General features: G+C 36.8%; 1 protein-coding gene across 1 annotated transcript; it reads right to left on the bottom strand.

The window, feature by feature from the left end:
* Nucleotides 1-8,950: 8,950 nt before the first annotated feature.
* Nucleotides 8,951-13,052, bottom strand: LOC132642381 (uncharacterized). Its single transcript, XM_060359607.1, has 9 exons — nucleotides 12,888-13,052; nucleotides 11,938-12,004; nucleotides 11,392-11,457; nucleotides 10,654-10,738; nucleotides 10,454-10,567; nucleotides 10,204-10,292; nucleotides 9,852-9,926; nucleotides 9,690-9,782; nucleotides 8,951-9,156 (listed from the first exon to the last, which is right to left on the bottom strand). Exons 1-9 carry the CDS (start codon nucleotides 12,914-12,916, stop codon nucleotides 9,049-9,051), a joined length of 726 nt encoding a protein of 241 aa, XP_060215590.1. The 5' UTR covers nucleotides 12,917-13,052; the 3' UTR covers nucleotides 8,951-9,048.
* Between the last annotated feature and the right edge of the window lie 201 nt (nucleotides 13,053-13,253).

Genomic DNA, 13,253 nt, shown 5'->3' with positions numbered 1-13,253 from the left:
TTTGCCAAATCTCATGATGCCTTCAGGAATACCCAATCACTAACCTGGAACTCCAAAAGTTGGCGTCGTTTATCGGCATATGATTTCTGTCGACTCTGAGCTGCTAGCAACCGCTCCCGAATAAGTTTTACCTTATCAACCACCTGCTGGACCATATCCGAGCCTATTAAGTCAGCTTCGCCAACATTGAACCAGCCAATCGGAGACCTGCACTTTCTGCCATACAGAGTCTCGTACGGAGCTATATGGACACTAGAATGGTAGTTGTTATTATAAGAAAATTCAATCAGCGGCAAATGATCATCCCAGCTGCCTCTGAAATCAATAATACAGGCCCGCAACATATCTTCCAGCGTCTGTATAGTGCGCTCGGCCTGCCCGTCAGTCTGAGGATGGAATACTGTGCTGAGACTCACCTGGGTCCCTAATCCTTCCTGAAATGATCTTCAGAAATTTGCTGTAAACTGGGCACCTCTATCAGTGATAGTAGATATAGGAACTCCGTGAAGTCTCACTATTACCTTAATATACAGCCTGGCATATTCCTCAGTTGAATAAGTGGTTCTGACAGGGAGCAAAATGGGCTGATTTTGTCAGCCTATCAACAATAACCCAAATGGAATCATACTTCCGTGGAGTGTGAGGTAAACCGGTAATAAGGTCCATATTAATATCAACATGGACCCCATGCAAGTAATGCCGCCATATCTCTAAAACATGAATCACTGTAGCTAATTCCAGATCATAAGCAAAATAATTTCTCTCGTGCGGTCTGAACTGCCGGAGAACATAGGCTATAACCCGACCATGCTGTAGTAATGCAAAACCTGTCCAAATACCGGAAGCATAATAATAAATAACTTGCCCGTCTGCCCCTTTAGGAAGAACTAGGACTGGAGCTGTAATTAATTTTTCCTTTAACAACTGGAACCTACATTCACAAGTACCGGTTCACTGAGGTTTCACTGCTTTCTGAGTTAGTTTCATTAATAGTGCCGTAGTGGAAATAAAGTTCTCCAAAAATCTACTGTAATATCCGGCCAATCTCAGAGAACTACGTATTTCAGTCGATGTCGGAGGTCTAGTCCAATTCTTTATCGCTTCAACCTTTTGTAGGTCAATTGTTTCCATTTATACTCACTTTATTTTTACTTTTATTCGCTCCCCTTCTTTGGGGTTATACTTATACCATATCCATGTCTTTTCTTTCTAACCTATAACTTGATTATCTTCGTACGAAACCTTAACAAAATCACGATTATATAGTACAAAATCTTATCCGATAGCTGGCACTCAAGTAATATATTTAATGTAGCATTTTATCTCTTAGTAATCACATTCTTCCTTCATACCCATTCCTTATCTATCGTTCTGTTTCCTCAATAATCGAACTATTTGATACTCACATGATTCATCATTTCATGCCATAAGTTTTCCTTTGCCCTGCACTATTTCATTTTAGTTCGTTTTCGCAATTAACTTCGTGCTTTGCCCGTCGACTCTTTTAGAGGCTCTGCTTAATTACGTTTCTTACGGTTCACTTTTTCTGGCATTTTGATCTCCTTGCCTTCCACTCAATTATCCTCTTTTCCTTCCAAACATCGTTGTATTAGAATCTTCCAATCTCAACCGGTAGCAAAATGAATATCAATCTATTTCGTAACATCGGTACCATACCTTTCCCTTTTTCTCGTAAATTCTGTCCGGTTAATGTTTTCTATATATTACAACACTGGCTATTAGGATTCACCAATCAATCGACATAGTCATAGATGGGGGTACTACACATATGTATATATATATATATATATTACTGCCATTTCTTTTATAATACATCTTCAATCACTTGTTCAAATTCACTCTAATTCCAGAGCTGTGCTGTTTTGTCCTTCTTTTTACCAATCTAATCCGTCTCAGCTCACGTGACCCCTATAATGTTTCTAACCATTCCACATACTCTAATTCCCTTTAGGTTACCCCAAGCTTCTTATTCGTCTCTTATATCCATATTTGTGAAGATTTCGTGCATTTCCCAGGGGGTCACCCATCCCAAAATTGCTCCGGCCCTGGCACGCTTAACCTTACAAGTTTAATGCATTTAGACGCGTTTAGGCCGGTATAATTACATCAATTGCCCCTCACGGCCTTTATCACGTAATTAAAGACAAGTCGGGGTCTTAACAACTTTCGAAACGCTCTCGTAGCGGGTCCCACCCCGACCTAGAGAGAATTCTTTTACTTTTCTGACTAAATAGTTACCGTGTCGCCCCCTGTATATCCTCAATATTTACCTCCATGTGAGTATATATATATATATATATATATATATATATATATATATATATATATTTCTAGACAGCCCACGGGTTTAAGTTTTTATTCCACAGATCCCATCTTCAATCAGTCGATGAAAACTGATAAAATGTTACTGTAGGGCATCTTCCGACCACCAGCAAAAGAAAACTAGAATCCGACGAACTTCGCGGAATCTGTTAGTACTTAATTCACATAATTACCTCCATATTGTGTATATAATTTTATTTTTGAGTCGTAAGCGGACCACTCAATTCCCAACTGCCTGTCATATACTTTGTATTCTTCCAATTAGAGGAAATTTAATCGTTGGACATTTTTGCCCTTCCACATATTTTTGCCCTTCAACATAGGCTGTTCTAAAGCAAAAGGGGGTTGGAACATATTTCTGGTCCGTTTAAATAAATTGCGAATTTGCTACTTATATATGCTTCCTCGAGATAAAATTTTCCAAATAAGGATAATACTTCTTACGAATGACATGGAGGGTATCTCTTAAACTTTAATCCAACATAATAGATTTACCCTATCAGTATCGACCTTCAAGATATGTTAAGAATTTATATCTCATTTTCCCCTTCGTATTTCTAGAAATATTCGGGCAGAGGTTCCTCTATATTTCTTACTATCCCAAAACCTGCACACAGGAAATACCAATCATGCCTCACATGGCCAACACATATACGTATATATATATATCGTATCATATCGCATCATAGCCACACAGGGCTAACTTTTTCAAATAAAAGTATAAAGATGCCGAGGCTTACTTCACATGTCCAACTCGAACTGCACCTGTTGCATTTTCCTGTTTACTTTTCCTTACGATTTTAAACTTTATGTTTCAATCGTACTTCAATAATTTACCCAGCATACGTCTTTCATACCATTGCTTACCTCTGTACTGTGTAGTTTCCAATATCATTAGTCGCTGTCTTACGTCGATACCGTTCTCCAGCTGAAATCAGAGGTTAGTAAAAAGGAATTCATTTTCTACAGCTGGCTCTATCGCACGATCTAAGATTCAAAGAAAGGTAACACCCTAAATGCCCTGTAGCCTCCTGTTTATAGATGTGGTGCACATCACACCGATAAACAAGACTCTACTAGACACGGTCTGTAGACATTCCGAGAACCAAACCGCTCTGATACCACTTTTGTCACGACCCAACCCCGTAGGCCGTGACTAGTGTCCGTGCTGGACACCCAAACGTACCCAATAACCCAAATGAGCATATTTGCAGAATATATCAATGTAAAAGTTAATTGGCGTTACTAGATATAGCAGATGAACGGATATAACACATGGAAGCCGATAAGGCCATCACAGATCATAACAACCCAAAAGCATATACAGAACCCACATGTATGTCTACAGACCTCTACAGAATATAACATAATCATAAGACGGGACATGGCCCCGTCATACCCCTGAATAGCATACATATGTACACCAGCAGCAGACTGTACCAAGGTATAGGCTCTGGAAAAAAAGAGTGCTCCAGAATAGCAGAATAGATGTCCCAAGCAGGCGGGTCAGCAAATCTGTCGTCAGTACCTGCGCGGCATGAAAACGCAGGCCCCGAAGAAAGGGGGTCAGTACGAAGTATGTAAAGCACGAAACGTAGTAAACAAAGTCATAATCGAAGCAGAAGGTACAGAAAATGAACGGAATATCCAGATTAGCAAAATGCTGATCATAAAGCATAAATAGTATTTGCAGAAAACGTATGTCATACCTGGTCCCATTATGGAAAAAAATCATAACCGAAACAGGACGTACAGAAAAGTGAGTGTGATATCCAGAGTATCAAATGCATATCTTCAAAACATAAAGAGTGTGTACAGAAACATATGCCATATCATATCCGGCCCCTGCCAAAGGACTCGGCAGACAGAACGTGGTCACCCCCCGACACTGGTGCCACAACACATAAGGATCAGAAAAGGGGATAACCCCGTAACATAGCATATCATATCAGATGGTCATATCAGATCATATCATATCATATCAGAATAGTGTACATGGCACAGCATACTCCACAACCCATGTACATGTATACCTGCCCCCTCACATCGAGGCACGACGAACAATGCAGTGGAAGTCGCTTGAGAACATATCCTGGCCCGGCTCAGTGAAGGAAGCATTGAGGCATCCACGAGTGGAGTAGTGAGAAACTAAATGCAATATAAAAAAGTAAAACATTTACAGAGACTCAATATATAATTCAGATTATAGATCTCATAACGGACATTTGACAATAATCAAAGTATAATTCTTTCGGATGTCAGAGTGGTTCAGGTCAAAATAAGCCTTCCGTAGTGGTTTTAAGTCTCAAAGTAGGTCATAAGACTCATTAAAACAATTATAGCAGTTATTAGTTAGGAGTTAGAAGGGTAACTATAAGTTTCCCCTTAGTTTCCGTTCGGAAGTAGTTCAAACGGAGTCAAAGGAAAAATCCGGACAAAGTGGGCTCACCTCGGTCAGTTGAGGTGGCGAACATAATTTACGTACGTTATACTTCATAATATCCTTTATGAGGGTTTTAAGATAATCGGGTTTCATTTGCACAAGTTCTGGAGGTTTAGATCACTTCCCTAGTCATTTGCAACTTAAATAATTCAATTCTATTGAAAGAAAAAGGGGCAATTTCGGACGCGGATTCTGAAGAGTAGAGTTGTCCCCGAGGTCCGAATTCAAGCCTAGTATATCTAGGACATGCCAAGAGAAGGATAGGGGTAGCTTTACATACCTTTCTTTCCCTTTACGATCGCCAAAACCTAATCCCGTTTCGTCCAAAACCTGCAAATGGTCACATTGACCAATTACTATTCATGAGACTTAAAAATTATATTCTTATCCCATACTTGTCTATAAAAATTTGGGCAGCATCTCCCCTATACATATAGCATCCCCGAGATTCAACTCGGCTCAAAACAACCAACAACAACCCAACAACAACATTAACAACATCAACAATCACAACAAAACACAATATAATACACAACTAGTCTTCTTGCCAACATAACGTAATGGCTTTCATTCCGACTTCAAGTTTTCAAACCAACACCATCATACTTACCTTTATTACTAATAGAAGCCATTACAATACCATTCGGAAGCATTTCACAACATTTATACTATATATACATAAGATATACACAAGATATACAAAATATGCAAATTTTCCGCCAAATTCATAATTCATCCAAATCTTCTAATCTTTAATATACACATTCATAACATGTTTCCATCTTCTAAGTTCATCATCAATCATCATAATTTGCACCTTAGGAACTTAATTTCCATAATGTCATTAAATCATAAGAAAACGACATAAGTTCCTACATTCCATTTCAATGCAAACTTACATCATTTTTCCTACATCTACAATGCAAGGATCACAACAACACAACTAACATTTTAAACAACATTAATCCATCATTATTTCTCCACAACCTAACCCACGGCCAACATGGCAATTTTCCAACTTCATACATTTCCCGTTCATCTTTCATTTCCAATGCAAATTTCACAATTACCACAACTAGAATACAACTTAAAATTCAACTCATTTCAACTACACACCATAGTGCATATACACGGCCACATGCACACATGCACACCCACTTTCCAAACTTCCATATTTTCATATTTTCTACTCATTTCTACATACTACAACACAAACAAACTTTCATAACATAATAACAAGAGATTAATTCTTACCTTTTTCTTCTATCTTCTTTACTTGTCCAGTGTGAGATTGAGGAAACTAATGCTCAATCTTCCAAAACAACTACACCAAGTTGTAGAGGGACCTTGAATTAGTAGGAATTCAACAAGAAAATAATTTTAGAGGCAAGATTTTGAGGGATGATTTTTCTATGGCCAAACCCGAAATGGCTTGTGTTGTTGTTCTTGTTTTTCTTCTTTTCTTTCTCTTGAAAGTTTTAGGGGATTTAATGAATAATTGCCCCTCTTATTATTTAGCACATGGAAATTAATTAAAATCATGGGCTTGGGCCATGGCATGGCCGGCCACCCCTCTCCAAGTTGGGCCAAATTTTTTTCTTTTCATTTTTTTGGGCCAACTCGGTTGGTTCCGAGTTGGGCCTAGCTCACTGACCTTTCGACCTTAAAACGCTCATATATCCTCGTACCGACGTAACCTGGGAACCCATAACCTATGGATGGAAAGATAATTCAATTATCTACAACTTCTATTTCTTGGTACTTTTCCAAATTCCAAACTTATAATACCGTTTGCGCCCCTCAAATTCAGGTCACCCGAAAACGTTTTCTTAAAAATATTCGTTTGGAGGGCTTCCACTTTGATTTGGCCCAAGGGCACTTCATGAGTTGTGTTTAACTTTACATATGTGATTCATATGACTTTTCAGATGTTAAAAAAAAATCTCGGTGTGTGGGCCCCACCCCAGAAGATAATCCGAGGTTCAAAAATACGGGATATAACATTTATGTACATGTATTAACTTTTAAACACCCTGAATAAATGCAAATGGTTAGCTCAAGCGGTCCAGGGTGTTCAAAATTGTTATTGCGTCCTAGGTTCGCTTCCTATTGACAGCATTATTTTTTATATTTAGCTTTAGTTGTTTTTTCGAACTTCTTGAGTGAAAATTCTGTATCCGCCATTACGTGTTTCCCATCCCTGAGTCTAAGTGTGATCAAGGGCAGAATGTTAGGATTGGTTTAGGAGTTTTAAATGAATGTCTAAGTATGACTTGCCTGGAAGATGATAAGGGGAGCGTTGAGATATTGGTCATGAAGGAATATGGAATAAAGGAATCGTGGGCATCCTTATTTTCCATAAGGAATTTAGAGATAAATCCTTCTTATAACATTGTATCGCCCTCTTTTCATGACAGGGAATGGAGAACTAGTTTTGGTAATAGACAATTTTAGAGAAAAAGTTGTTGTGTATAATCCTAAATAAGATAGCATGCAAAATATTCTTGAACACACGGAGACATTATATATGTGTTACACCATTAGCTATGTGGAAAGCTTGATCTCGCCGAAGAAGTACTATTGGAGTATAAAGCGGCACGAATCGTTTGGAAAGCTAGATATATATATATATATATATATATATATATATATATATTTTTTTTTTTTGAAGTTGCAGGATTGATGAATAGCATAAATGGTTTTTGGTCTGATGTATTTGAGTTCCGTTTCATATCCTTTGTTCTGATCATAAGAACGAAAATAAAAAAAATAGTTTTTTTTTTTTTTGTATTGCTAGCATGAACTTTTTTAGGCCTTTTAATGTGAAATGTCAAAAAAGAAGAAACAGCTTTAATGGTGTTTATTTAGCTCTTGAATTCTCCACTTCCTAAATGACTTCACTATGGCTTTTCGTGAAACCAAGTTGAACCCAGAGTGCTACCAATAGAGATCACCCTTATATATTTAACATTAGAAGTATTATCATTGTGCTTTTTTGGTGAATGTACAAGAAACACAAAAAGGTTCCCAAACAGCAGAAATTGCAATTAGCATCAAAACATAGATGCAGCAATTCCCTGATACTGACATCGTATTTTTTCCCCCACCCCCAATAAAGATTTTATTCTCAGTTAGTACAAGATAAATATCTTTTCTACTTACACTGTATTTTCACTACAGCTATTCAATGCAAGAAACCAACAATAAGGATTAGAAATAGCTGCTGCCAAGAGTCAAAATATCACTGCCATGTGAATAATCAGTTTGACCATGCTTTCTGGAACCTCCTATCCTGTTTCGTTAACCTCAATATATCGAAGATTGGCAGATCATACACGATATTCTGGAGAGAAACGAACATATCATTATCCTTGCACAACCTGCTACACCCATGAATTACCAGAATCCTAATATTTGAGAACTGTATTAACTCAACGACATCCAACCTGAAAACTACAGAGTGAATTTTAGTATTACAATGGCCAACGTACAATTTAACTAATCCCCAACAGTTGGATACAAATAGATGATTATAGACAATGTTGCATGCATTGCATAGATTTATAAAGAGTCATGCACCATGTCGGCATTCGTATTAACAGCACCTTGCCTCCTGCATTTGCACCATCTGGATCTATTTATTTGCTATAGATCTTCTGCCAGCTCGAATAAGAACCGCTAGTTCACTGATTTCCAACCCACAAATTCGAACAAAAATCAACTTTCATGGCCTCATTTCTATGTGAAGTCTACCACACAAGTAAAAAAATTTACAAGTGAAAGGGTTTGCAATCAATGAGCAGTCCTTCTTGATTAGAGGAGGCATATCTAGGATCCGACGATCCACCAAGGGGAGAGCTTCTAAGTCCACCTGATATTTTGTGCATGGTCGCTGGATTAATTGTTAGTATGTCCAGTAGCTCCTTCACTATCAATTCATGTATTTTATCTGAGCAAGCCATTCTATTTTCAACCTCATTTCTGTTACCGTAAAAGTACATTTGCAAGTTTCTCGGCCTTTTTTCTCTGGGATATAAATCATCTATCAGGTGATATATCTGCCCTTGAACTTTAAATGTGCTCGGATTAACTTAATTCTCAAATTATCTCAAATTCGAAAAAGATATAAGAGCGTAACAGATAGTGGTTATGGAGATGAAAGAATTAAGAGACCAAAGCATTTCAGCGACAATGATAAGAAAGTGACTTTAAATGTTACATTATTATAAAGTAAATAAAAGTAGTTGCACTACATGTTTTTCTTAGTTATTTACATCATCTTGATTGACTCCAATTTCTGAAGCATTTGCTTGTTTTTTTGAGCACATTATGTAAATCTGGATACTTGGGTGTTGGTAGGTACCATCCATCTGCAGAAAAGTTGAACCACTTCAGTAAAAAACAACGAACGTCTAAGAATCTTAACGTTGATTTATAACCATAAGTTTGGACATGAACATAATGGTTTCACTAAAAATCAGCTTTAGAGTTTGAGAAGTCAGGATTAGGGACTTAAAATGAAGGCCAAACACAGACAGACACCTAAACTTGACAACATTTTTTTGTTTTTGTTTTTGGGCACTTTAACTTTGCCTCTTTCCTATAGACACTGCAACTCATTTCAAACCGTGCCAACAAAATTACTAACCAACCAAAAGGATATAATGTGTGGATTACACGCGCATGATGTGGCAAAATAATCCAATTAAAAATAGTCACGTGGCAATGTCTAATAGGAAAGAGGCAAAGTTAAAGTGCCAAAAGGAAAAGTGCTGCCAAGTTTAGGTATCTGTCTATGTGTTTGGCCAAAAATGGATGCAAAGTTCACAGTTTACACACAACTGATGATGATCGGAGGAGTTATGGTCTAGTTGATAAGAATCAGATGTCAACTGGGATTTACCTCTTCCTTTGGAACAGCTTGGACCTCAAAATTTCTCTTCCACATCTCAAGCATCTTTTCATGGAGATTTGTTGATCGGATTTCATACCCCAACTACAAACAAAAAGGTTCAGTAATAATGACAAAAGAATTCTGGATAAAGAGAAGTATCGAATACAATACCAAAACTGTCGTCTCTGGTCCAGAAAGTTTAATTATTGTCTGCAGAAGTGGTTCAAATTGATGCTCTTCATATACCTAGTAAGACAGGTAACTTATTAGTGCAGATGTACTACAATAGAGAAACAAAACAGCAATATCCTAGTCAACAACTATGAGTAGCCCAACCACTATCCACTCTGAAAATTAATGTTGACAGAAACAAAAGCGGCACAGGATATATACCGTCGCAACCAAACAAGAAAACACATCATGAGTATAGGGTCCATAAAATTCTAATACTTCATCGTGCCATATTTTACTATTGGAGAAGAGCAAATAGAATTGTACCAACACAACATCTAATAGGACTTACAACATCAGTCTCAATGATATAGTCGAATCGAAGGCCACCGCCAATGGCCTTCATCTGATTTTCATTACCCCAGTCCAGCTCTGCAACCTCTATGGAACCAAAAGAATATACAAGGTACAGAGCTTTGAGTAAGTTCATAGTAAATACAGACCACAGTTGTCCAGTTCTGTTTGATGGAAAGAAACATGCGTCGGCAAGTTAACAGGAAAAGGTTATGCAAACATGCAACAGATCAAGTGGAAACCTGAACCTGAGGCTGTACTCTGCATTATGGTGGAAGGGTTAAGCTCCATATTTTTCATTAGCAACAGCAAAATCTCAGCTACATCAGTTGAAACTACGTCACATCCAAGAAATGCCATGCCTGTGGATGCATGTTTTGTACCTCAGGCAAATGTAGATGGCATCTAAAAGAATTGGGCCTAATAAAATAAAGGCAGATTAGCTTACCAAATCCTGCTACGCCACAACCTGCCCCTAGTTCAATCACACGCTTTCCTCTCAATTCAGATGGAGAAAACCGACTATCTCTTTCCTAAAATTCAAATCAATTTGTTCCCAGGTTCCCAGGTAGGTCATAACTGAAGGTGTACGAGTGCTATATCGATGTAAGTGTAGGTGTATAAGCTAGAGTAACTGAACAAACAGACTCAAATTACTCAATAACTAATTTAGGTCAATGGCCCCTCTATGCCAGTCAAGCAGAAAAAAAAAAAAAAAAAAAGACAAATGAAAAATTACAGAAAAATGAAAGAGAAGAATAAGTGTGGTAGCAAGGACAAAAGCATTATTTTGAGCCCGTTTGGATTAGCGGAAAAAAGTGACTTTTAAGCATAAGTGCTTAAAATACTTTTTAAGTGCTGAAAGTTATTTTATAAATAAGCAGTTACGTGTTTGAATAAAAGTACTTAAAGGGTTTTTAGAAGTAAGGGTAGCATTGAAATTAATAGAAAAATATAAGGGATAAAAGGGTAAAGTTGTTGGTCAAATCAAAGTGGCTTTTAAGCCCAAAAAAATAAGTTGTTGTTGAGCAACTTTTTGGTTTTGATCTATTTTAAGCACTTTTTAACTTAATTTAAGTTGTTTTCTATTTTTGCCAAACACCCAAATAAGTTAAAAATGGCTTATAAGCTGATTTGACCACCTTATAAGCCAATCCAAATGGGCTCTATGTCTATTAAACCTTACCAGAAATTTTACTAAAACCACAGATGCATCCCAAACAGTAGCACCTAAATGCTTCAAACTGGGATCGTATCATAATTAAAGGCAAACAGTTCAAGATGCAGAACTGGAAAGCAGACGAGAAGTTGAAAAGCTAGTAAAGACAAGTATTTTGACGAGAGACAACAACTAGAAAATATCTATGCATTTTTTTGGTGAAACCAATACTTTTCTAGATTGACAAAGATATTGGGAAATGCCTTGAAGAAATACGGCAAGTGTCACTCAATGAGAGATTTTAACAAGTTTCGCGGCCAGTGAAAGCTAACGGCTGTTTTTGGAGTTTGTCACTAAATAATTTTCATTTCTTTCTTATGTTAGTTTTATAATTTTCATTCCTACTAGTCAAATATAATGATTCTCTCTTTCTTTATCTATCAATAAAACAGGCTTTTCCTCAATAGAGATACCAAATTCGAATACAGAAATGACAATCGGTCAAGGAGTCACTAGTTACATATATAGCCATAAGGAAGAAAGGATGAGGACTATCATCAAAGGCCTAATTACCTGGAAAAACTGAAGTTGATGACCTAGAACTTCAAAGCTAACTGTGGAACTGTGTGCAGATCTTAACCTGCTAAGAGTTTAGACTTTAGATGACCATTAAATGACATAAGTACAAGAAATCATGAGCAAGAAAAGACCATATCAGGACGGCTAAGAATTAAGTCAATTACCAATATTTGTATGCATGTATAAAATTTAGGTAAAATCTTGTTGAGAAAATTTAAAAATATGAATGCATTCTATTTTCAGATGCCAAAAATGTCAAGTGATTATAGAACACATATCTTTCTTTATCTTGCAATCATACTAAATTGCTTTTTGCTAATATCCAACAAAAGTAGTCTGTATTCTAGCTAACAAACAAAAAAAGTGCGGAAAAATTGTTATACGTCATTAGATTTGGGTCAATCAGTTCATGTTAAGAATTAAAGTGGTCACACTTCTCAAATGATATCCAACCAAGAGATCAATTTTCAATACTATTTACAATTGTTTTAATTCACCCCAATTCCCATCAATGTTTCCTATTACAGACACAAGAATCAGAAGAAGCTCTTCAAACTGCACAAGTTCATGCATGGTCCAAAGTTTTTCTGCTAATGCAGTATGTTTTCCGTCATATGGAAGGCCACATAAAGAACTGCTTCAACATTTAAAGAACTACTGTACTCTCTGGCCAGCAACTAATAGCTGCAGTTCTCAAAATCTTTTTGTTGTATTCAAATACTTCCTAGTGATGTCAACAGCTAGAAAAACTGGCTTAACATATTTTCTATGTGGTTCCTCTATAGTGCTTGTATAGTTTTATAGAAAACTAGCTCAAGAAGTTATTAAAAAACTCAGGCATTATATTTTATTATTTAGGAGTGAGTGCGAAATATTTATATACGTATTAAGAACAAAAAATTCAAAAAAACCAAAATAATGAAATAGTTAGAAGAGGCACATACCTGGAAGTTTTTGTAGCCTTTGCGGACATTTTCTCAAAATACTGTGGTGGAACTTATCTAGCTGCCGAAAAGGATAATAGAAAAAAGAGAAATATTAAAATCTTTTTATTTTTAGAGAAGCCAGTTCTCAAGTACTCTTTTCGGGCTGTCTAACGGTCTTAAGCTATACTACACAGCATTTTGAATATATTCTTGCATTAATCATGGAGTGGAAAAAAAGAAAGTAACGTCCAAAGCTATAGGTTCTTGCCTTTTATCTTATACTTTTCCACTCGCTGATAAACTGGCAATTACAAGTTCATCAGCACGTTAAAACAAAACAAAAAAAAAATTACTTTCCTGTGAATAAGAAACCAGCTCAAATCA

The sequence above is a fragment of the Lycium barbarum genome, chromosome 5, assembly GCF_019175385.1.
Source record: "Lycium barbarum isolate Lr01 chromosome 5, ASM1917538v2, whole genome shotgun sequence".
NCBI lineage: Eukaryota > Viridiplantae > Streptophyta > Magnoliopsida > Solanales > Solanaceae > Lycium > Lycium barbarum.
The sequence above is the reverse complement of the archived record's forward strand: the minus strand, read 5'-3'. Positions and strand labels throughout refer to the sequence as shown.